The 25912-nt window shown below is 36.3% G+C and overlaps 1 protein-coding gene across 2 annotated transcripts in view; it reads left to right on the forward strand.

Annotated features, from left to right (window-relative positions):
* Meikin (meiotic kinetochore factor) overlaps window positions 1–25912 on the forward strand; it is a 103229-nt gene that overhangs the window by 72586 nt on the left and 4731 nt on the right. For both annotated transcript variants that reach the window (XM_078051148.1, XM_078051143.1), the window contains one exon: window positions 21436–21556. In XM_078051148.1, the coding sequence (XP_077907274.1) occupies window positions 21436–21556 (121 nt within the window). The remainder of the gene's footprint in view (window positions 1–21435; window positions 21557–25912) is intronic.

A 25912-nucleotide genomic window follows, 5' to 3' on the forward strand; every position in this document is an offset into this window, starting at 1 on the left:
TAGTATACCATGATCAAAAGAAATTTTTGCCAGGGGTGGAGGATGAGCCATTATAAAAAAAATCAATTAATGTGATATTTCAACAGAGTGAAGAGCAAAAACTATATGACAAAATTTGACAGTCTTTCCTGATAAAAAAAATTGCGGATAAATTAGAATGTACCTTAATAACAACAGAAAGGGCAAATATGCTAAACCCACAGCTAACCTAATGTTGAGTGGGGAAACTGGATGTATTTCCTCTAAGACCAGGAATAAGACAAGTGTGCCCCACTCTTGGTACCTCTATTTAGCATAGTGCCAGAAATCCTAACCAGAGCAATGAGGAAGCAAAAAGAAATCAAAGATATCTAGGTTGGAAAGGAAGGAGTTAATTTGTTTCTGTTTGCAGATAATATGATCTTATACATTAAAAACTTCTGAGATTCCACTAAAAAACTGTTAGAACTAATAAATTCAGCAATAATATTACAGGATGTCAAATCAATGTATGAAAATCAGTCATACTTCAATACACGAACAGTGAGCTACTCGAAAAATAAATCATGAAGATAATTCCATTTATAATAGCACCAAAAAGAACAAAATTCTCAGAAATAAATCTAAACCAAAGAAGTAAAACTCTGTGCACTTAAAGTTATGAGCTATTCATGAAAGAAATTGAAGAAGACAGATAAATGGAAAGATGTCACATTTTATAGATTGGAAGAATTAAAATTGTTGAAATATCCAAATATCAAAGCAATCTAAGATTTCATACATTCTTTATAAATTCCTATGGCATTTTTGCAGAAATAGAAAAAGTAATCTTAAAATTCACATGGAACACCAAAGCCTCAAATAGTTAAAGCAATGTTGAGAAAGAAGAACAAAGCTGGAAATACCACACTCCTGATTAATTGATTGATTTTATATGTTTACTAATTTATTTACATTTTGGTACTAGGGATTGAACACTAAAGAAGTTTCTCCTGGAATCTTCTGCCTAGATCTAATAGAGTATATACTGTTTCCCTCTGTACTACAGGAACAGTTATCATCCTGGGATTTCCCTGTCCCATCATCCTGGGGATTTCCTTTGCTAATCTCCTGTTTCTCATAGCTTTTTATTTTTCCCTTACTTTAGAAGAGCTAATTCTCCCACTAGCTTCCTGTGAAAGAGTACCTTACATAGAAATTGAGACCTTTCGTTACTGAAACTGTTTTTATTTCATCTTCCTATTTGGTTGATAGTTTAGGCAGAAATTATTTTCTTTAGAATTTTTCCAGCATAACTTGATTGTAGTTCTAGCTTCTTGTGGTGGTATTTTGAGAAGTCATGTTGATGCCTAGTCTTTTTTTTTAAGTATTTTTTTTAGTTTAGGTGGACACAATACCTTTATTTTATTTATTTATTTTTATGTGGTGCTGAGGATCAAACCCAGGGCCTCACCCACACCAGGCAAGCAATCTACTGCTGAGCCAAAACCCCAGCCCCAATACCTAGTCTTTAATTAATGACAAACTATTACTCTGTGGAAGACAAAAGAATTTTCTCCTTGACCCTGTGTTCTGAAATTTCATGATAATGTGCCTTCATATGGATCTTTTTCCATGTATTGTTCTAGAATACGGTGAGTTCTTTAAATCTGGAAAAATATGCACTTAGGTTTCACAAAATTTTTCAGATCATTTAATTGATATTATTTTTTAGTTTTTTATTTAATTGATTTTATTTTTTAAGTACATGACAGCAGAATGCATTACAATTTATTACACATATAGACCACAGTTTTTCATATCTTTGTATATAAAGCATGTTCATCAAGCCAATTCATGTCTTTATACATGTACGTTTTTGCTTTACAATTATTATTACACATATATACCACATTTTTTCATATCTCTGTTTGTATATAAAGTAGGTTGACACCCAGTTCGTGTCTTCATACATGTAGTTTGGATAATGATGTCCATCACATTCCACCATCCTTGGTACTCCCCTGCCTCCTCCCTGTCCCTCCAACCCTTCTTTCCTATCTAGAATTCATCTATTCCTTCCATTTTTCCCTTCCCTACCCCACTATGTGTCAGCCTCCTTATATCAGGGAAAACATTCCACATTTGTTTTTTTGGGATTGGCTGACTTCACTTAGCAATATCTTCTCCAAGGCCATTCATTTACCTGAAACTGCCATGATTTTATTATTTTTTATTACTGAGTAAAATTCCATTGTGTATATATGCCACATTTTTTAATCCATTCATCTACTGAAGATCATCTAGGTTGGTTCCACAGTTTAGCTATTATGAATTGTGCTGCTGTAAACATTGATGTGGCTGTGTTTCTATAGTATGCTGTTTTTAAGCCCTTTCGGTATAGTCTGAGGAGAGGGATAGCTGGGTCAAATGGTTGTTGCATTCCCAGATTTCCAAGAAATTTCCATACTGCTTTTCATATTGGCTGCACCAATCTTCAGTCCCACCAGCAATGTATGAGTGTATCGTTTTCCCCACATCCTCACCAACACTTATTGTTGTTTGTCTTCATAATAGCTGCCATTCTGACTGGAGTGAGATAATATCTTAGAGTAGTTTTGATTTGCATTTCTCTGATTGCTAGAGATGATGAGCATTTTTTCATATATTTGTTGATTGATTGTATATCCTCTTCTGAGAAGTGTCTGTTCAGGTCCTTGCCCTATTTGTTGACTGGGTTATTTGTTTTTTCGGTGCTTAGCTTTGTGAGTTCTTTATATATCCTAGAGATTAGTGCTCTATCTGATGTGTGAAGGATAAAAATTTGCTCCCAGGAAGCAGGATCTCTTTTCACCTCACAGATTGTTTCTTTTGCTGAGAAGAAACTTTTTAGTTTAATCCCATCCCATTTATTAATTCTTGGTTTTAATTCTTATGCTATAGGAGTCTTATTAAAGAAGTTGGGGCCTAATCCCACATGATGAAGATTAGGGCCTACTTTTCTTCTATTAGATGCAGAGTTTCTGGTTTAATTCTTAGGTCCTTGATCCATTTTGAGTTAAGTTTTGTGCATGGGGTTTAATTTCTTTTTGTTGCATATGGATTTCCAGTTTTCCCAGCACCATTTGTTGAAGATGCTCTCTTTTCTCCAGTGCACGTTTTTGGCACCTTTGTCTAATATAAGATAATTGTAATTTTGTGGGTCAGTGTCCTCTATTCTGTACCATTGGTCTACCAGTCTGTTTTAGTGCCGATACCATGCTGTTTTTGTTACTATTTCTTATACAGTGATGCCACCTGCTTCTCTCTTCCTGCTAAGGATTGCTTTAGCTATTCTGGGTCTCTCATTTTTCCAGATGAATTTCGTGATTGCTTTTTCTATTTCTATTGGGATTTTGATCGGAATTGCATTAAATCTGTACAATGCGTTTGGTAGTATGGTAATTTTGATAATATCAATTCTGCCTATCCAAGAGCAAGGTAGATCTTTTCATCTTCTAAGGTCTTCTTTGATTTCTCTCTTTAGGGTTCTGTAGTTTTCATTGTATAGATCTTTCACTTCTTTCATTAAGTTGGTTGCCAAGTATCTTATTTTTTTTGAGATTATGTGAATTGGGGTAGTTTTCCTCGTTTCCTTCTCAGAGGCTTTGTCACTGATATACAGAAATACCTTTTTTATGGGTGTTTTTTATATCCTGCTACTTTGCTGAATTCATTTACTAGTTCTAGAAGTTTTCTGGTGGAGTTTTTTGGGTCTTCTAGGTATAGAATCATTGTCAGCAAATAGTGTTAATTTAAGTTCTTCTTTTCCTATATATATCCCTTTGATTTCTTTCGACCATCTAATTGCTCTGGCCAGTGTTTCAAGAATTATGTTGAATAGAAGTGGTGAAAGAGGGCATACCTGTTTTGTTCCTGCTTTTAGAGGGAATGCCTTCAATTTTTCTCCATTTAGAATGATGTTGGCCTGAGGCTTAGTGTAGATAGCCTTTATGATGTTGAGATATGTTCCTTTATTCCTAGTTTTTCTAGTGTTTTGAACATAAAGGGGTGCTGTATTTTGTCAAATGCTTTTTCTGTGTCTATTGAGATGATCATATGATTATTATCTTTAAGTCTATTGATGTGATGAATTACCTTTATTGATTTCCATATGTTTAACCAATCTTGCACTCATGGGATTAATCCCATTTGATCATGGTGCATAATCTTTTTGATATGTTTTTGTATTCAATTTGCCAGAATTTTATTGAGAATTTTTGCATCTATGTTCATTAGAGATATTGGTCTTAAGTTTTCTTTCTTTAATGTGTCTTTGCCTGGTTTGGGGATCAGAGTGATATTTGCCTCATAGAATGAGTTTGGAATTACTCCCTCTTTTTCTATTTCCTGAAAGTAACTGAGGAGTATTGGCATTAGTTCTTCTTTAAAGGTCTTGTAGAACTCAGCTGTGTATCCATCCAGTCCTGGGCTTTTCTTGGTTAATAAGCTTTTGGTGGCTTTTTTTATTTTGTGATTGATTTCCAATTTCATTCCATTATGATCTGATAAAATGCATGGTAGTATCTCTACTTTTTTGTATTTGCTAAGAATAGCTTTGTGGCAGAGTATATGGTCTATTTTAGAGAAGGATCCATGTGCTGCTGAGAAGAAAGTGTATCCTCACATGGTATTGGTCTGTTTAAATTGTGTATATCGGATCCAACATGGCGGCCGGCGAGGAAGCAGCGATTCTAACGTCTCCACTTTAACTGGATAAGAAAGACCCATCGGAACAGCGGCAGCCTACCTACGGAGGAACTTCTAGCATAATTCCCTTAAGAAGAGAGCTGCCATGAACTGGTAGGTTTATTGGAAGTGACAGTTTGTCCCAGAGAAGTGGATCTTGGATGGCCACGTGGGCACAGAAATCTAGTCCCACAGCCATCAGCCGCTCCCGCATGCGGCTCCCCCCGGAGGCTTAGCTCTCGCTCTGGGAGGAGCCGCATCACCCGCCCGGTTCCTAACCATGCGGCCACAGCTACCCGACTAGACAGGTGGCCCCGTGGCAGGTGCAGAAATCAACTTCTGCAAACAGCAGCCGTTTTTGCAAGCGGCGGACACCCGGAGCGACTTGGCCCTCCCCGCCCAAACCGGAATTCGGCCTCCGCCATCCGGGCTCCCCTGGGAGGCCTAGTGCTCGCTCTGGGAGCAGCCGCATCACCCACCCGGTCCCTAACCACGTGGTCGCAGCTACCCGGCTCTACAGGTGGCCCCCCCGGCGGGCGCAGAGGTCCAATCCCGCAACCACCAGCAGCTTCTGAAAGCGGTGGCGGCCCGGAGCGGAGTGGCAGCCCAAACCGGCAGACGCCTCCGCCATATCGGTTCTCCCAGGAGGCCCTGCTCTTGCTCGGCGAACAGCCAAACCACCCGCCCGGATCTTAACCACGCAGACACAGCTACCCTGCTCTTCACGTGGCTCCTGGTGGCCCGACTCAGCTAGAAGGGTCCCCGCATGGCCCCGTACATGGCCATGCCCTCCGGGCTCTGCTAATAGCCCCGCCCACCTGGCGAACAACCGGGAAACTTCAAAATCTCTCTGTGGGCGTGACCGCAAGGACCAAAGGACTCTCGACACCCAACTCCCCTTACTGCCAGAGTCAGGCAGACCTGAGACCCACCAACGGAACAGGCCTAGAGGCCTGCCAGCATGGTAGATAAGCCACTCCATTTGGAGTAGGGGGGCAGAGCAGAGCAGCCGCCCGCATCCGGATCAGGCCCAACGACCCGAGGGGGTGATAGTCATATCGGCACAATTGGAGGGGGGGCAGAGCAGAGCCGCCACCCGCTCCCACAGGGTGGGCAGACCTGCGAACAACCGGCAGAGCAGGCCTTGTGGCCTGCCAGCGTGTTATTGAGATGACCCCAACTAGAGAAGGAGCACAGCCACTACCCGCCCTGCAAGGGAGATTTTTCAACTATACAAGAGCAATATAAATAATTAGGGGGAAAAACTCATAAACACAACAGTTTCACCAAGCAGAAAGAAACGTGAGCAGCATGAAAAGACAAGGAAAGAAAGGACCACAAGCAATGCAGGTCAACTCAACTTTAGAAGAGGTAATAGCTGCAACAGATGGAATGTCAGATAAAGAGTTCAGGATATATATGCTTCAGATGATCTGGAGTCTCAAGGAAGACATGAGACGGCAAAATCAGACAATGAAAGATCACATTGACAAACAAATCCAGGAAGTAAAAGATCAATTTCACAGGGAGATAGAGGTAATAAAAAACAAACAAATAGAAATCCTAGAAATGCAGGAAACAATAAACCAACTTAAAAACTCAATTGAAAATACTACCAGCAGAGTAGATCACTTAGAAGAGAGAACATCAGACAATGAAGACAAAGTATTTCAACTGGAAAAGAACATAGACAGCTCAACAAGTCTGCTAAGAAACCATGAGCAGAACATCCAAGAATTATGGGACAATATCAAAAGACCAAATTTAAGAGTCATTGGGATACAAGAAGGCACAGAGCTCCATACCAAAGGAATAAACAGTCTATTCAGTGAAATAATACGAGAAAACTTCCCAGACTTGAAGAATGAGACAGAATCCCAAATCCTAGAAGCCTACAGGACGCCGAATGTGCAAAATCATAAGAGATCCACATCTAGACACATTATAATGAAGATGTCCAACATACAGAATAAGGAGAGAATTTTAAAAGCTGCAAGAGAAAGAAAGCAGATTACATTTAGGGGCAAACCAATCAGGATAACAGCTGATCTCTCAACACAGACTCTGAAAGCTAGAAGATCCTGGAATAACATATTTCAAACACTGAAAGAAAATGGGTTCCAACCAAGAATCGTGTATCCGGCGAAATTAAGCTTCAGGATAGAAGATGAAATTAAAACCTTCCACGATAAACAAAAGTTAAAAGAATTCGCAGCTAGAAAACCATCTCTTCAAAAAATCCTTTGCAAAACATTACAGGAAGAGGAAATGGACAATAACATTGAAAACCAACAATGGGAGGTAGGACAGTAAAGGGGGGAGAGTAGTCAAAGAGAATAACAAATCAGGTTTAGTAACATCAATAAACAAATATGGCTAGAAGAACAAACCATATATCAATAATAACCCTAAATGTTAATGGCTTAAACTCACCAATTAAGAGACACAGGCTAGTAGAATGGATCACAAAACAAGACCCAACAATATGCTGCCTACAGGAGACGCATCTGATAGGAAAAGATATTCATAGACTGAAGGTGAAAGGTTGGGAAAAATCATATCACTCATATGGACTGCGGAAACAAGCAGGAGTGTCCATACTCATATCTAATAAAATAGATTTCAAGCCAAAGTTAATTAAAAGGGATAAAGAAGGACACTTCATACTGCTCAAGGGAACCATACACCAACAAGACATAACAATCATAAATATATATGCCCCAAATAATGGTGCAGCTGTGTTCATCAAGCAAACTCTTCTCAAGTTCAAGAGTCTAATAGATCACCATACAATAATCATGGGAGACTTCAACACACCTCTCTCACCACTGGACAGATCTTCCAAACAAAAGTTAAATAAGGAAACTATAGAACTCAATTAACAACCTAGACTTAATTGACATATATAGACTATACCACCCAACATCAAGTAGTTACACCTTTTTCTCAGCAGCACATGGAACCTTCTCAAAAATAGACCACATATTATGTCACAGGGCAACTCTTAGACAATATAAAGGGGTAGAGATAATACCATGCATCTTATCTGATCATAATGGAATAAAACTGAAAATCAATGATAAAAGAAGGAAGGAAACATCAAGCATCACTTGGAGAATGAACAATAGGATGCTGAATGATCAATGGGTTTTAGAAGACATCAAGGAGGAAATTAAAAACTTCCTAGAGTTAAATGAAAACACAGACACAACATATCGGAATCTATGGGACACATTGAAAGCAGTTCTAAGAAGAAAATTCATCGCTTGGAGTTCATTCCTCAAAAAAAGAAAAAACCAACAAATAAATGATCTCTTACTTCATCTCAAAATCCTAGAAAAAGAAGAGCAAAACAACAGCAAAAGAAGTAGAAGGCAAGAAATAATTAAAATCAGAGCTGAAATTAATGAAATTGAAACAAAAGAAACAATTGAAAAAATTGACAAAACCAAAAGTTGGTTCTTTGAAAAAATAAATAAAATCGACAGGCCCTTAGCCATGCTAACGAAGAGAAGAAGAGAGAGAACTCAAATTACTAACATATGGGATGAAAAAGGCAATATCACAACAGATACTTCAGAAATACAGAAGATAATCAGAAATTATTTTGAATCCTTATACTCCAATAAAATAGAAGATAGTGAAGGCATAGATAAATTCCTTAAGTCTTATGATCTGCCCAGATTGAGTCAGGAGGATATAGACAACCTAAACAGACCAATAACAATAGAGGAAATAGAAGAAACCATCAAAAGATTACCAACTAAGAAAAGCCCAGGACCGGATGGGTATACAGCAGAGTTTTACAAAACCTTTAAAGAGGAACTAACACCAATACTTTTCAAGCTATTTCAGGAAATAGAAAAAGAGGGAGAACTTCCAAATTCATTCTACGAGGCCAACATGACCCTGATTCCGAAACCAGACAAAGACACTTCAAAGAAAGAAAACTACAGACCAATATCTCTAATGAACCTTGACGCAAAAATCCTCAATAAAATTCTGGCGAATCGGATTCAAATACATATCAAAAAAATTATACACCATGATCAAGTAGGATTCATCCCTGGGATGCAAGGCTGGTTCAATATACGGAAATCAATAAATGTTATTCATCACATCAATAGACTTAAAAATAAGAACCATATGATCATCTCGATAGATGCAGAAAAAGCATTCGACAAAGTTCAGCATCCCTTTATGTTCAAAACTCTAGAAAAATTAGGGATAACCGGAACATACCTCAACATTGTAAAAGCAATCATGATAAGCCACAGGCCAGCATCATTCTGAATGGAGAAAAATTGAAGGCATTCCCTCTAAGATCTGGTACAAGACAGGGATGCCCTCTCTCACCACTTCTGTTCAACATAGTCCTTGAAACACTGGCCAGAGCAATTAGACAGACGAAAGAAATTAAAGGCATAAAAATAGGAAAAGAAGAACTTAAATTATCACTATTTGCAGATGATATGATCCTATACCTAGCAGACCCAAAAGGGTCTACAAAGAAGCTACTAGAGCTAACAAATGAATTCAGCAAAGTGGCAGGATATAAGATCAACACGCATAAATCAAAGGCGTTCCTGTATATCAGCGACAAATCCTCTGAAACGGAAATGAGGACAACTACTCCATTCACAATATCCCCCCAAAAAATAAAATACTTGGGAATCAACCTAACAAGAGAGGTGAAAGATTTATATAATGAAAATTACAGAACCCTAAAGAAAGACATAGAAGAAGACCTTAGAAGATGGAGAAATATACCCTGCTCATGGATAGGCAGAACTAACATCATCAAAATGGCGATATTACCAAAAGTTCTCTATAAGTTCAATGCAATACCAATCAAAATCCCAACGGCATTTCTTGTAGAAATAGATAAAAGAATCATGAAATTCATATGGAATAATAAAAGACCCAGAATAGCAAAAACAGTGCTAAGCAGGAAATGTGAATCAGGTGGTATAGCGATACCAGACTTCAAACTATACTACAGAGCAATAGTAACAAAAACAGCATGGTACTGGTACCAAAACAGGCGGGTGGACCAATGGTACAGAATAGAGGATACAGTAACCAATCCACAAAACTACACCTACCTTATATTTGATAAAGGGGCTAAAAGCATGCAATGGAGGAAGGATAGCATCTTCAACAAATGGTGCTGGGAAAACTGGAAATCCATTTACATCAAAATGAATCTGAATCCCTATCTCTCACCATGCACAAAAGTTAACTCAAAATGGATCAAGGAGCTTGATATTAAATCAGATACACGGCATCTGATAGAAGAAAAAGTTGGCTACGATCTACATACTGTGGGATCGGGCCCCAAATTCCTCAATAGGACACCCATAGCGCAAGAGTTAACAACTAGAATCAACAAATGGGACTTACTCAAACTAAAAAGTTTTTTCTCAGCAAAAGAAACAATAAGAGAGATAAATAGGGAGCCTACATCCTGGGAACAAATCTTTAATCCACATACTTCAGATAGAGCCCTAATAACCAGAATATACAAAGAACTCAAAAAATTAGACAATAAGATAACAAATAACCCAATCAATAAATGGGCCAAGGACCTGAATAGACAGTTCTCAGAGGAGGACATACAATCAATCAATAAGTACATGAAGAAATGCTCACCATCGCTAGCAGTCAGAGAAATGCAAATCAAAACTACCCTAAGATACCATCTCACTCCAGTAAGATTGGCAGCCATTAGGAAGTCAAACAACAATAAGTGCTGGAGAGGATGCGGGGAAAAGGGCACTCTTGTTCATTGTTGGTGGGACTGCAAATTGGTGCAGCCAATTTGGAAAGCAGTATGGAGATTTCTTGGAAAGCTGGGAATGGAACCACCATTTGACCCGGCTATTCCCCTTCTCGGTCTATTCCCTAAAGACTTAAAAAGAGCATGCTACAGGGACACTGCTGCATCGATGTTCATAGCAGCAGAATTCACGATAGCAAGATTGTGGAACCAACCTAGATGCCCTTCAATAGATGAATGGATAAAAAAAATGTGGCATTTATACACAATGGAGTATTACTCTGCATTAAGGAACGACAAAATCATAGAATTTGGAGGGAAATGGATGGCATTAGAGCAGATTATGCTAAGTGAAGCTAGTCAATCGTTAAAAAACAAATACCAAATGACCCCTTTGATATAAGGGGAGTAAACAAGGACAGGGTAAGGACGAAGAGCTTGAGAAGAAGATTTACATTAAACAGGGATGAGAGGTGGGAGGGAAAGGGAGTGAGAATGATATATAAGAGGAAAGGAGGGGTAAGACAAGGTAATACAAATGGAAGAAATGATTTACAGTAGAAGGGGTAGAGAGAGAAAAGGGGAGGGGAGGGGAGGGGAGGGGAGGGGGGATAGTAGAGAATAGGACTGACAGCAGAATACATCAGACACTAGAAAAGCAATATGTCAATCAATGGAAGGGTAACTGATGTGATACAGCAATCTGTATACGGGGTAAACTTGGGAGTTCATAACCCACTTGAATCAAACTGTGAAAGATGATGTATTAAGAACTGTGTAATGTTTTGAACGACCAACAATTAAAAAAAATTGTGTATATCTTCATGACTCAGTCTGGCCAAATCATATGGCTTAAGAAATTTGTTGATGCCTTCAATGTCTTCTATTTTATTGGAGTATAAGATTTCAAAATAATTTCTAATTATCCTCTGCATTTCTGCAGTGTTTGTTGTGATATTACCTTTTTCATCACATATGCTGGTAATTTGAGTTCTCTCTCCCCTTCTCTTCATTAGCATGGCTAAGGGTCTGTCAATTTTATTTATTTTTTTAAAGAACGAACTTTTAGTTTTGTCAATTTGTTCAATTGTTTCTTTTGTTTCAATTTCATTGATTTTAGCTCTAATTTTTAATTATTTCTTGCCTTCTACTGCTTTTGCTGCTGGCTTGTTCTTCTTTTTCTAGGGCTTTGAGATGTAGTGTGAGGTCATTTATTTGTTGACTTTTTCTTTTTTTAAGGAATGAACTCCATGCAATGAATTTTCCTCTTAGTACTGCTTTCATGGTAGTATCTAGAGATTTCAATATGTTGTGTCTTTGTTCTCATTTACATCTAAGAATTTTTTAATCTCCTCCTTGGTGTCTTTTGTGACCCATTGTTCATTCTGTAGCATATTGTTTAGTCTCCAGGTGATGCAGAAATTTTTATTTTTTATTTTGTGATTGATTTCCAATTTCATTCCATTATGATCTGATAAAATGCATGGTAGTATCTCTACTTTTTTGTATTTGCTAAGAGTTGCTTTGTGGCAGAGTATATAGTCTATTTTAGAGAAGGATCCATGTGCTGCTGAGAAGAAATGGTATCCACTTGATGCAGGTTGAAATATTCTATATATATGTCATATATTCTATATATATGTCAGTTAAGTCTAAGTTATTGAGATCTGTAGTTTCTTTACTCAACTTTTGTTTGAAAGATCTATCCAGTGGTGAAAGAGGTGTATAAAAGTCACCGACAATTAATTGTGTTTTGGTCAATTTGACTCTTGAACTTGAGAAGAGTTTGTTTGATGAATATAGCTGCAGCATTGTTTGGGGCATATATATATTTAGGATTGTTATGTCTTGTTGGTGTATGCTTTCCTTCAGCAGTATGTAATGTCCATCTTTATCCCGTTTGATTAACCTTGGCTTGAAGTCTACTTTAATGGAGTGTGGAAACCCCTGCTTACTTCCACACTCCATGTGAGTGGTATGATTTTTCGTAACCTTTCACCTTCAGTCTGTGGATATCTTTTCCTATCAGATGAGTCTCCTGGAGGCAGCATATTGTTGGGTCTTTTTTTTTTTTTTTAAATCAAATCTGCTAGCCTGTGTCTTTTGATTGGTGAGTTTAAACCATTAACATTTAGGGTTACTATTGAGACATGGTTTGTATTTCCATCCATATTTGTTCATTTTTGTTATTTTATTGAATTGGCTTCCCTCTTTGATTAGTTTTTTCTTTAGTGTACTACCTCTGCTGATTTTCATTGCTATTTTTTCTTTGTTTTAATTTTTTAGTATTTATTGTTTAGTTTTCGGCGGACACAACATCTTTATTTGTATGTGGTGCTGAGGATCAAACCCAGCGCCGCGCACATGCCAGGCAAGCACGCTATCGCTTGAGCCACATCCCCAGCCCTATTTTTTCTTCATGAAATATTTTGCCAAGGATGTTTTATAGTGCGGGTTTTCTAGCTATAAATTCTTTTTAACTTTTGTTTGTTGTTGAAGAATTTTATTTCATCTTCAAATCTAAAGCTTAATTTTGCTGGATACAAGATTTTTGATTGGCACCCAGTATCTTTCAGAGCTTGATATATGTTGTTCCAGAATCTTCTAGCTTTCAGGGTCTGTGTTGAAAAATCTGCCATTATCATAATTGGTTTTATCTTATATGTAATCTGATTCCTTTCTCTTGTGGTTTTTAAAATTCTCTCCTTGGTCTGTATTGGGCATTTTTATTATAATGTACCTTGGTGTGGATCTGTTGTGAATTTGTACATTTGGCGTACTGTAGGGTTATTGAATTTGGATTTCCAATTCATTCTTATGTTTGGAAAGTTTTCTGATATCATTTCATTGAATAGATTGTTCATTCCTTTGGTTTATATCTCTATGCCTTCCTCTATCCCAGTAACTCTTAAATCTTTTTATGTTGTCCCATATTTCTTTAATGTTCTGCTTGTCATTTCTTATCATTTTCACTGTGTGGTCTATGTTTTTTTCAAGATGACTTACTTTATCCTCATTGACTGATGTCCTATCTTCTAAGTGGTCTACTCTGGTGGTAATGCTTTCATTTGAGTTTTTAATTTGGTTTATTATTTCTTTCATTTCAAGGATTTCTGTTTTGTTTTTGTTTTTGTAGAACCTCTATCTCCCTGTTGAGGTGATCTTTTGCTTTTTGGATTTGTTTATGTAGCTCATTGTCAAAGTAATCTTTCATTGCCTGTATTTGTTCTTTTATGTCTTTCAGATCTCAAAATATTTTAACCATGTATATCCTGAAATCTTTCTCTGTCATGTTTCCTGCTATAGCTGCCAAGGCTTCTAATGATGTGGTGTCTTGATTTGTGGTACTTTCTTCCCTTGTTTTTTCATGTTGCTCGTGTGTTTTCCTTTCCAGCTCTGTGGATATGGCGTGTTATTGTTTGTACCCTATAGATTTTTAGTGCTTTTGTAGGGTTCCAAGATCTCTCTTTTGTGGGGAAGGACAATGTTAACAGATTCCAAAATCAACAATCCATCTCCTACGAACACATTGTTGTTATTAAGACATTTGCAGTTTAGTCTCAATGTCCAGAAATGTTGGATTCAGTTATTATTTAAAATATAATAAGTAGTTTCATAAAAAAGGTTTACAGTTTCTGGCAGTGGACAATGAACTGGGGGTCAGGCATAAGACAATATGCTGAGGGGAAAGGATGTAAGGGTATAGAGTTAATATATCTTAGGAAATGTGAAAGAGAAATCTAGTGATAAGGATTAGTAGCAGGAGAATAGATAGGAAGTAATTTGGGGTAGATAATTACGGTTCGTATCTCTATGCCTTCCTCTATCCTAGTAGGAGTACATAAAACAAACACACATATGTATTTAGAAAAATTCAGGATGTAAAAATAGTATAATTTGGAGGGTGAAGGAAGAAGAAAGAAAAAGGAAAGAAAGAAAAAAAGAAAATTAAAAGGGCTTATGCAATTCCTCTATATTATATTATTCAGATGACTCAGTCCTCTAAGTCCTATTTCATGCAAAGTTCTTGGTTTTACATATGTTGAGGATGTGAGGGCCAGAGGATAGAAGGATTGAAGAGGAAGAAGAGAAAAAAAAATTCTCGTTTCTTTCCTGCTTCTCTTCTCATCCAGTAGGTGGAGTTGTCTGTTTTAAGCTGGTGACTATGCCCTCAGGATGGTGTAGGTAACCAGGGTGAGAAGACTAGACCTGTTGTGGAGCGTCTGGAAGTGGGGAGTGCCACCCACCAGTCCCAGCAGGGAAATAGCACCTCTCGGGTCTTTTTTTGTGACCACTAGTCTGACTTGAGCCCCCAGTATCATCTCCCTCTCTTGTCTGGAGATTTCCCAGATCCTAATCTCTCTGTTATGCTCCAGACTTTAGTCCCCTCCCCTCTTTTACTTACCAGGTTCCAACTGTGCAACCTCTCATCCCCAGACTCACACCAGGTGGACGCTGCCCTGTTCGCACTGTACTCCTGTCCAGCTGAGAGCTGATTTTGTGTTGGGTGGTCACTGTGCCAAGTTAATGCTGTTGGGGAGGGGAAATCAGGTACCTGCTCAGATGGCGATCTGATCTGATAGCCACACCCACCAAAAAATGGTGAGGAAGGTTTTCCAAGATGCAGTTGGTCTGCTTCCAATGCCAGGGTGTCTGGTGGGGTGGGGGGAGCTGGGCGATGGCCTTGTGCTGTGGATATATAACAGCCGAGTGACCTATGTGGGACCGGAGCGCAGTCTGGAGTTCTGCAGAGGTGCTGATAGGTGGTTCTGCTAAGCCGCTTGTGAGCCGTGGGTGAGCTAGAACTGCAGGCTTTGGGTCCAGAGTCTGGACACTTATTCGAGCCCAGAGGCTCTGATATTCTGCACGGGTGGTTGCAGCGCTGGTGATTTCTGCAAGAATCCACTGTATAGGGGTCTTCTCACACTCTCTGAGATGTTATGTTCCGTCTAGAGGAGACCTTGTGGAGAAACTGCCTGTCTGCTTTCTTGGTTTCATCCAAAAGAGGAGCCAGAAACAGGACCTCCTCTATTTCACCATCTTCCTGCCCCTGATGATATTTTTTCATCAATAATTTCTTTTCCTCTCCCTCTTCTACTCCTGTGTTCACTCCTTTCATCACCTATTATTTGGATATTGTGCTTCTTGTTCTTTTATCTTCTTTTTGTTCTTTTGTTTGTTTTCTGGTTGTCTTAATGTAACTATCTTTTAATGTTAATACAGTTAATCTTGCTCTTTTCTTTGCTAGAGTAGTATCTGTTTCCTCCAAGATCTATTCTTCCTTTCATCCTTCTCTCCCTTCTTTCTTCCCTTACCCATGTCTTCCTCCATTTCCTTTTTCTCTTTCTCCTCTTTTTTCTTCTTATTCTTCCCCACCTTTCTTCTCACATATATTTTCTCCATTATATGAATTTTATTTTCATTCCAAATATTCCTCATATATCAAACTTATATGAATATATAGTAATACTTATAAATATGTTATATATATAACTTATATGGATATATTCATATTTAAGATTGTGGATGTAAAAGGCTGACTGGACAGTCTAGATAATTAGTAGGGCTTGGATTAGATTCACTGTGGAATAATAAGGCTGAAACTTTTACTTTTGTTAGCAACATTAGATCTTTGGACTATTGAGAGCAGAATGTTTTAGTCCCTTGCCTGGAGGATAAAGTTCTCTTAGGACTGGGAGTCTCAGTGTCCAATAAACATACAGTTTCACTTAATCCAACTATTTTTTCATGAAACTTCCACCTTCAACTGCTTGAAGTTCTTCAGAGAGGAAATGATCTGTTATATACCCTTCCCTGAGAAAAATCCTGTAGTCTTTTGCTTGAGATGGAACCATTGCAAGAAAGAAGAACTTAGAATATGATGGCTTTCTATTTATATAAGTATAGCATTCATACAAAAGAGAATTTTCATAGTTTAATGACAAAAATAGATGAACACCTTTATGCCTACCACTTAGACCATTTAACAGTACGTTAAAAATAACCCCCCTAATAAATCCAAAGAACTTCACATGATTCCATTTATCCTACCCAATAAGTAACTACTATCCTGAGGCTTGTGTCATTGATTCCTCTACTTCACTTTTTATTTTTCAAATTTAACATAATTACTAAATCTGTGAACATGGTGTGTGTATATATATATAAATATGTGTAATACTTATAAATATGTTATATATATATGTATAACATATGGATATATATTCATATTTAAGATTGTGGATATATATATCCTCATTTGTTTGGGTGTTTATTAATATTTTTCAATAGAGTTCTATCATTTTAACTAGAATGATCTTAAAATTTTTGTTAGGTATATTTCAAGGAACTTTATATTATTTGATGCTTTTGTAAATTATTCCTTTTTATAAATTCTATTTTCTAAGTGTTTGTTGATGGGGTAGAGATACAATCAATTTGTATGTATTTGTGCATAGCCAGCAACCCTGCTACTTTTCAATATTGCTAATATTTGTATATTCCTTTGGATTTTCTCTGTAGACAGTCATATCATCTATAAATAATGGCAAGTTTGTTTCTTCCATGAGATTTGTGCCTTATTGTCCTGGATGGGACCTCTAGTGTAAAATAGTTCTTATTTGGGATCATAAGTGAAATTATTTACAAAGTTTCACCATTAAGATTAAAGTTTTTGCAAATTACAACTTACATTAAGCTATGGTAGTAAACAACTTGAAAATTTTTAGTGTCTAAACCAACAGAATTTCTTTCTTATACTGTCCTTCCATTGAGTGGACTAAGACCCCAACTTGCTGTATCTGACAGAATAGCTACCATTTTGAATGTTACCAGAAATCATTTTGTAAACCACTCAAGTGGCTGAGGGATGAGAATCACAAATTCAAAGCCATCCTCGGCAGTTTAGTGAGACCTTGTTCCTCAAAATAAATAAGTAAGTTAGTAAGTAAATGCGGGGGTGGTGGTAGCTGGAGGGGCTACAAATGTTGCTCAGTGGTAGAGTGCTCCTGGGTTCAATCTTAAATATTGCCGAGAGAGAAAGGGAAAGAAAAAGGAAAAAGCAAGCAAGCTAGCTAGTACGGAAAGGCCTTTTTACCTTGGTAATTAAATATTCCTGCCTGGGAATGACATTCATTACTTACTCAGAAGAAAAGTCACATTGGCCTCACTGAATGGCAAATCAAGGAGTGCATTGTTATCTCCCACCTTTACTAGATTAAGAACTTTCTCTATTTTTCTAGTTTTCTATGAAGTGAAAAATCATAGAAAAAAATTATTATTTTTTTAATTAAATGCTTTTCTATATCTATTAAGATAATTAAAATTACTTTTCATCTTTTAACCTATTAATGAGGTGAAATAAATTAGCTGATTAAAAAATTTGCAATACCAGGAAGTAAACCCAGGGTCACTCTACCATAGAACTACATCCTCAGCCCTTTTTTATTTTGAGATCGGGTTTTGCTAAATTGCCCATGCTGGCCTTGAACTTGCAAACCTTCTTCCTCAGCTTCCTGAACAGCTGGGTTATAAGTGTGCACTACCATGCCTGGTGATTTTTTAGTGTTGGTCATGATATCTACCTACCTAGGTAGGAAGATATAATTAGTAGATTTAGTTAATTATTATCTTGCTCAAAATTTTTCTATCTATGTTTCTAAATGATTATTCCCAGTGATTTTCTTGTCTGGTTTTAGGATTACAGGTATTGGGTTTATGGAATGAAGTTAGAACTATTGTCTATTTTTATTCTTAAGAAAAATCTATGTAAGATCAAAATTATCTATAATTTAAAGTTTATTAGAACATGTCCATCTGGGCCTGGTGTTTTATTTGAGGGAAGATTTGTAATCCTATATTTAATTTCTCTGTAGTGTTCTATCAAATCTCTGTTTCTTCTTCAATTTTAGAAAGTTAATTATTCCTAGGAATTGATACATTTTATAAAAAGTATTCAAATCAATTAATAAAAGTTGTCTATAGTCTTCTATTTTTAATCTTAGTGTATCTCATATCCATGACCTCTTTTCATTCTAAATATTTCTCCTGTCTTTAAAAATTAGTCTTATCAAAGTTTTGTTCATTTTCTTAGGCTTTTTCAAAGAATAAATCTATGGGATTATTAATATCCTTTATATCTTTACCTTGTATTTTATTGATTCCTGCCCTTACCTTTCCTGACTTCTTATATTTTCATTGGATTTACCTTACATGTCTTTCAATGCTTATTTAATTGTAACCAATAAGTTTGATATGTTATCATTTCTGTACTACTTAAGTATTTTTAAATTCCATTATGATTTCATTTTTAACCAAAGAATTCCTTAGAAATGTGAACTTTTAAAAATTCTAAGTATATGAAAACTTTTTATTTATGCTTATTGTTCACTTCTAATTCAATTACATTGTGATCAGAGCAAGTGGTCTGTACATGGGAGGAGGGGTCCTTTGAAATTTTTGACAGGTGTATTATGGCCTAGTTCTTGATTTATTTTTATTAAATGTTTACTATATTTGAAAATAATATTTATTTTATAATTGTTGATGTGTGAAGTTTCTCTGAATTAAACTTGTTAATTCTGTTTCCCAATTTTTAAAATATTTTCTGATATTTCATCTATTTAAGTGATCAATAAGAAAGAGTAATGTGTTGAAATTAAGCACATAATGATGGGAGATTTGTTAGCTTCCTTCTGTGGGCCTTTAAATTTTTGCTTTGTATATTTTGAAGCTATTTTATTCGCTCCAGGTTCATTTTAAACAGTTATAGTTTTCTTGTGCCTTGTCCTTCTTTTTATTCTTTAGCAAGCCTCTTTGTTCCTAATAATGTTTTCAGTTCTGTTTTTTGTCTTGAACAAATATCGTTACCCTACTTTTCTCTTTGTATTTTCTTGGTATATATTTTTTCTATTCTTTTATTTTTAACTTTATCACCTCCTTTGGTTTTGGGTCAGTCTCTTGTAAATAGCTGGATTTTCACTCTAGTCTTACAATCTCCGTCTTTTAACTCTAAAGTTTAGTCCACTGACATGTATTGTGATTGTTGCTGTATTTGGACTTGTTTCTATCATCTTTGTTTTTTATTTGTTTTTTTGTCTTTTTTTTTTTGGTATGACTCTTTTTCCTTAACAATTTTTGGTACACTAAAAAAAGTTTTCAATATTCTTACTTCTCCTCCTATGGGTTTGGAATTTATACTCTCCATTTTGTTTTACATCATGATTACTCTTGAAAATTTACTAGCTATATTTAAGTTAGTAAAGTCTAAAGAATTAAACAGTAACTCACTTTTGTTGCTGAAAAGTACAAGGACCTTAGAACATTTTTTAAGTCAAATCATTCTTTTCCAGCTTCTGTATGATCTATTTTATTTTCTCTGAAATGCTAATTAGCATAGGTTAGGCCTAATTCCATTATCTACATCTTTTTACCCTTTATTTAATATTTTTTATTTATTTATCATCTTCTGGGTATTTTTTTCAATAATTCTCTCTTTATTGTGTTCATTCTGCTGCTTAAGTCTTCCATTGAATTTTTTATTTCAATAATTTTGTTTTTCATTTCAAATATTTCTCATTGTTTCTTCTTCAAATCGGCTTTTGTTAAGTGTTTTTTTAGTTGTAGATGGATACAATACCTTTATTTAATTGATTTTTTATGTGGTGCTAAGGATTGAACCCAGTGCCTCACTCATGCTAGGCAAGCGCTCTACCACTGAGCCACAATTCCAGTCCTCAAATCTGCTTTTAATTCCTGATAGTCTCTTGTTGCTTATTCATCCTAGATATCTCAGTTGTTGATTTTTTAGTTTCATACATTGCTGTTCTATTCTAATTTGATAGTTCCAACAACTGATATTCTATGGGCTGAAATCCATTGTTTGATATACAGTCTTATACTTGGTAGCTTGAGTTCTCATAAGTTTGGTGCTTCTTTTATTGTCATTGTAATAAAATTTTGGAGGAGATGAATCCAATTCTGACCCTGACCCTAACCCTACTTATTTACTTATGTGATCTTATTTGGTTAGAATCCTATCAACCCAAATTGGGGATCCCGTCCTGCTAATAGGATGTGTCTGTTTCTACTACAATAGCTATAGCAAGGGCTGGATATCAATCTGGAAGCACTTTAGCCATCTTAAGGATTCTTGCTCGGTGCCAGAATCTCAGTCTTCCTACTGGTCCATTTACAGTGCTCTTGTCTGAGCCCCAAACTCTCAGGGGCATGGAATATGTTCATTGGCTAGGTTGGGTCTTGCAGCCACTGTGAAGCTCAGAAGTATTATCAACTTCACCTGATTTATAAGGAAAGAGTAGAGCGCAGCCTGGTAGATTATTCTAAATGCTAGACAATGGGAAATAAGCAGGAAAACACCAGATATCTACCACAGAATAAATTTTATAATCAAAGTGCTTTAGTTAAAATAGACTTTAATTAAAATAAGAGAAAACTTTGATAAATATATATATATATAATCTTTTCTTATGAGTTCTAACAAATAAGATATGCCACTTCTAAAAAATATGGTATTTATTTATTCCATAGACTTCTTGATGGGAAATTGTCAAAACTGCCCGAATTGAAAGGTCAAGGAATCTAGTGTTTGACTCAGAATTAAATTTAAAGTTGTATTTTAACTCATTAAATCATGCAGACTTTCCCATTTTGAGTGCTTGAATTTCAACTCCACCTTTACTTATTCTCTATATTACATAAGTCATCCAGTCTCTCTGAAATTAAATTTCTTCATTGTAAAAGAGGAATAACAATCTGTCTTGCTTAGGTCTTGTATTAAATGAGCAAATAGTTTCAAAACAATTAGTGTCTGGAGTAAACATTAAATAAATGCTTGCTATTATTAATATCTATGGAATATGGATATTGAGACTATTTGTATTTGAAATAAAGTAACATAAAAGAAAGGTACCTGGATTAATTATGTAATAACTGTTTTTTTTCCTTTTCAGATTCCTTCAGATACATCAGAAATTTGTTGTATTATTAGGGCATCACCAGGAACTAGACAAATGAAAAATAAAGGTGTTACTGTAAATAAGAAACATTCTCCTCCTAAAGATATTACTCAAGGTACTGTACTATGAATGCAAAGCATATATAATAATCTGGATTACATAAAAAATTTTTCATTGTTTTTTCATTGGTTATAAATTGTAATCAGAATGTTCTTAAACAAAAGGCAAATGGTAAAATTATAAAAGCCTGGTCAGGTACTTGATTAAAATATTTTTTAAAGGCAAATAATTTAACATTTGAAAAAGTTAGCTTATGACATTGACTAATCTAGGCTACTTCCTCTTGTAACAATTTGGAATTTCATGTTGTTTGGATTTCATTTTAATAGCATATGAAAAGTTTTTACATTCACCTAACATTGTTTGAATACTTCATCTGTGAAAGGCACTATGCTAAGAACTTTATCATCTCATTTATTTTTCACTATTTCAGGTTTGATAGGATAGTACTGTTACCTTATTTAAGACTCTGAGATTAAAAGTGTTTGCAGTTTGTTTAAGATCTACCAATTGGTGAAGAGGAATTCAATCCTTCGCAGCATTTAAACTTCAAATTTGTTCGTTTGTTGTATTCTCCTGAATGTGTCTACTCAATGGAACTTTGGAAACTTTTGTGAGCAAGCAGCCAGTGAAGCAAATGGAATTTAATGTATTATGTAGAACTTCAGTTCATCCAAGCTGTCCACTCTTTATTTTTGTCCTCATTTCCTCCACGGTACCTGCTTTGAGCATTTTCTAAGTCCATAGAGATTGCTCTCTCTCTCTCTCTCTCTCTCTCTCTCTCTCTCTCTCTCTCTCTCTCTCTTCGGTACCGGGAATCAAACCCGGGGTACTTATCCACTGAGTTGCATCCCTAGCCCTTTTTTATATTTTATTAGAGATAGGGTCTCACTGAGTTGCCTAGGGCCTCACTAAGTTGCTGAGGCTGGGTTTGAACTTGCAATCCTCCTCTCTCAGCCTTCTGAGTCACTGGGATTACAGGCATGCACCACTGTGCCCAGCACAGACCTCTCTTTTAATAAGTTCCTTGGATACTTAATTCAGTACTACTCATTGAACCCTTAATACACTTGTATTAGTTAGGGTTCTCAAAAAAAAAAAACAGAACTAATAGGAGATAGGTAAGTAGATAGATAGAGGTAGAGAAAGATACAGAAATAGATACATAGAGAAATATATAGGTATATGGAAGGGGATATTTATGGGGATTGTTTTACATGCTTTTCAGAGCTACAAAACTCTATAACCTGCCATCTGCAAGCTGGAAAGTCAGGGAAGCCAGTGGTGTAGCTGAGTCAAAGTCTGAAGTTCTGCCAGCTAAGGGAATCAATGGTATAACTCTCAGCCAAAAACATGAAAAGCTGAGGGCTGCAGGTACAAATCCCAAAGTTTGTGAACGTAGAGTTCTGGTATCTGAGGCCAGGAATAGATGGGGATTCCACCTCCGTAAGAGAGTGAATTTGCCTTTCTTCTGTATTTTTGTTGTGTTCTGACTCTCAAAACACACACACATACACACACATCTCTGTATATCACATATACATATTTATTTATATATATACATAGAAATGTACATGTTTATATAAAGAGATTTATTTTAAAGAATTGACTTACATAGTTATGGGGTCTATTTGGACAAACTTGAAAATTATAGGATAGGCTGGCAGATTGGAACTTCTGCAGAAATTGATGGTGTATTCTTTAAGCAGATTTCTTTTACAGAAGAACCTCAATTTTGCTTTTGCTCTTAAGGCCTTTAAGCTGATTGGATGAGGTCTACCCACATTATCAATATTATAGATGCTAACCATATCTATAACATACCTTCATAGCAATATTTAAATTATTATTTTATTGAATAGTTGTATAAAATAGACTAGCCAAGTTGTCTTATGCAAGTAACCATTGCAATTCAACACTTGTAAAATATGCATTCATATACATCTTAACCATTTGCAATTTTCAGTAACAAAGGCTTTACTCATACTTCTGCCTAACATGATACAGCTGCCTTACATAGTCCTTTCCCCAGAAGAGAATCCAAAGTCACTGGGTGATGTTTATTCTTCTCTTTGATAATCCTATACTATCCTATGATTTTAAAACTGTGATTAAAAGTCATTGGTAATATATTTATGTTATATGTTAAGATGGTAAGAGGAAAAAGAAAACAAACATATTTGCTTAACTAGTCATGTGATTATAATTGGTATTAACTAATTTCTCCCACTACCCATTCCATATTCCCACTGCCTCAGGTGATTGGGCTTTATGGTCCTTCATTCTTGATGGGTCTGGGTCATTAGTTGTCCTGCCTACATTGGATTAATCTTAACTACAGAGCATGGTAATTTTAAGAGACACTCTAAAGGATCTCCTGTATTCCAGACATGTTCTTTCTTATTGCCATTGTGAAGTAGTAATCAAATTTTCCCATAGTGTCCAGATCAATCACCCCATACAATCGTATAAATCCCACATTGGCCTGTTGACTATGAGCCTAAAGTGGCTGGTGGATGTCTTTAACTTTCAGTTCTATGTCTCTTGATGAAAGGATTTCCCCTTTGAAACTAAGACCTTTAAGCCAGAAAAGTATAAAGTCACAGAAACAGAAAGAAAGTTTTTCTAGTGGTCATCAGGAGTAATAATGAGTGGTACCACTTTTATGTCCACTCCTTTATTCCTGGCTTTGGGAGAAAGTGTACCATATGAGAAAATACAGCCCTTGGAGAACTTTGCCCCAGTCTTCCAAGTTATTGCTACCTAACTGTGCTATTAATAAACCTTTGAAAGGCCATTCCACAGCTCTTGTTAGGGTAGCTGCTTTAGCATGTTCAGGAACATAGTAAAACTAGATAATTCCATGAACATTGACCCATTTCTTTACTTCTTTTGCTGTGTAGTTCATTGGTCAGAATCAATATTGTATGTAATACCCTAAGAGTGGGTAAGGCATTCCTTAAATTCATGGTGGTAGTTTTGGTAGAAGCATTGTTGGGGTGGGAGGGATCCATATCCAGAGTGCTTATTTTAGTAAAAACAAAATATTTCCCCTTCCATGATAGAAATTATCAAATATAATCAACCTGATACCAGGTTACTGACTGATTACTCTAAGAAATAGTCCCATATTAGGAACTCATTGTTGGTCTCTGCTGCTGTCAGATTGGGCACTGTGTAGTGACTGTACCCAGGTTGACCTTGGTAAATGGAAGTCTGTGTTGTAGGCCCTATAAAATAATTTCCATCCCTGCCACCATGGCCACTTAGTTTATGTGCTGTGAAGTGGAGAAGATATCAGTCAGCCTCTTTCACTATCCTTATTCTGACAGAAGTTGCTGGGGAAAGAGACTGGTAGACAAAAGAACTGGCTATCCTTTTTTTAATTTTTAAATTTTATTTATTTATTTATTTATTTTAGTTGTTGATGGAACTTTATTTTTTTATTTATATGTGGTACTGAAAATTGAACCCAGTGCCTCACACATTCAAGCACTCTACCATTGAACTACAACTGCAGCCCAAGAACTGGCTATCCTAACCACTTGATTCTTTAAACCCTCCTCTGCTGAGGTCACCTTTTGGTGTGTATATGTATGGAACACAGTTATCTTTACTTTTTTTTGAACATTCAGAGAGGTTTATCCAGTGCCTCTTCTCAAATGTTCTTGTCACTAATTTTCCAGTCATGCTTCTTCCAAACTCCTGGTCATCCAACCAAACCATAGGTTAATATTTCTGAAATCAATATATAACCTAACATCTGGCCATTTCTCCTTTCAGCAAAGCAAATAACCAGATGTACTACTCAATGTTCTGCCCACTGGGAGAATTTTTCTTCTCCAGTTTCTTTGAGATATGTCCCAGAGATGGGCAGAAAAACCTGTAAACCAAACCTGAGCTTTGTCTTCCTTAGTTAACTGATCCTAGAGAACTCCCCATGTCAGCATAAGTTCAGGCTTGGAGCCAGAAGGTAACCTAGCTAAAGCACAGGCTTGGGCACTTTAGACTACTTTTTCACATAACTTACTTCAGTACATGTTTAACCCCAATGTTTTATATATATCACTTTCATTTGATAACAAAGTCCTGATCTTCATACCAACTTTAGGGCTTAGAGGGTCAGATAGCACATAGTAGTCACATGGTAACTTGGTGGCCCATGGTTAAGGCCAACTAATATGTCAAACACTGTTTCTCAAAAGGAGAGTAGTTACCCAATTAGGTTGGCAGGACTTTATTCCAAAATCCTTAGAATCCACACTCTATAGATGTGACTCAACTATAGAGCCCTGACAAAGGCTCCAAATAACATCTCTATCTGCCACAGACACTTCAAGCATCATTGGATCTGTTGGACCATATAGTGCAAGTGCCAGAGTCTTAAACAATAGTCTGGACCAGTTGTGGA

This window comes from Ictidomys tridecemlineatus, chromosome 1 (assembly GCF_052094955.1).
Source record: "Ictidomys tridecemlineatus isolate mIctTri1 chromosome 1, mIctTri1.hap1, whole genome shotgun sequence".
In the NCBI taxonomy this organism is placed as follows: Eukaryota; Metazoa; Chordata; class Mammalia; order Rodentia; family Sciuridae; genus Ictidomys; species Ictidomys tridecemlineatus.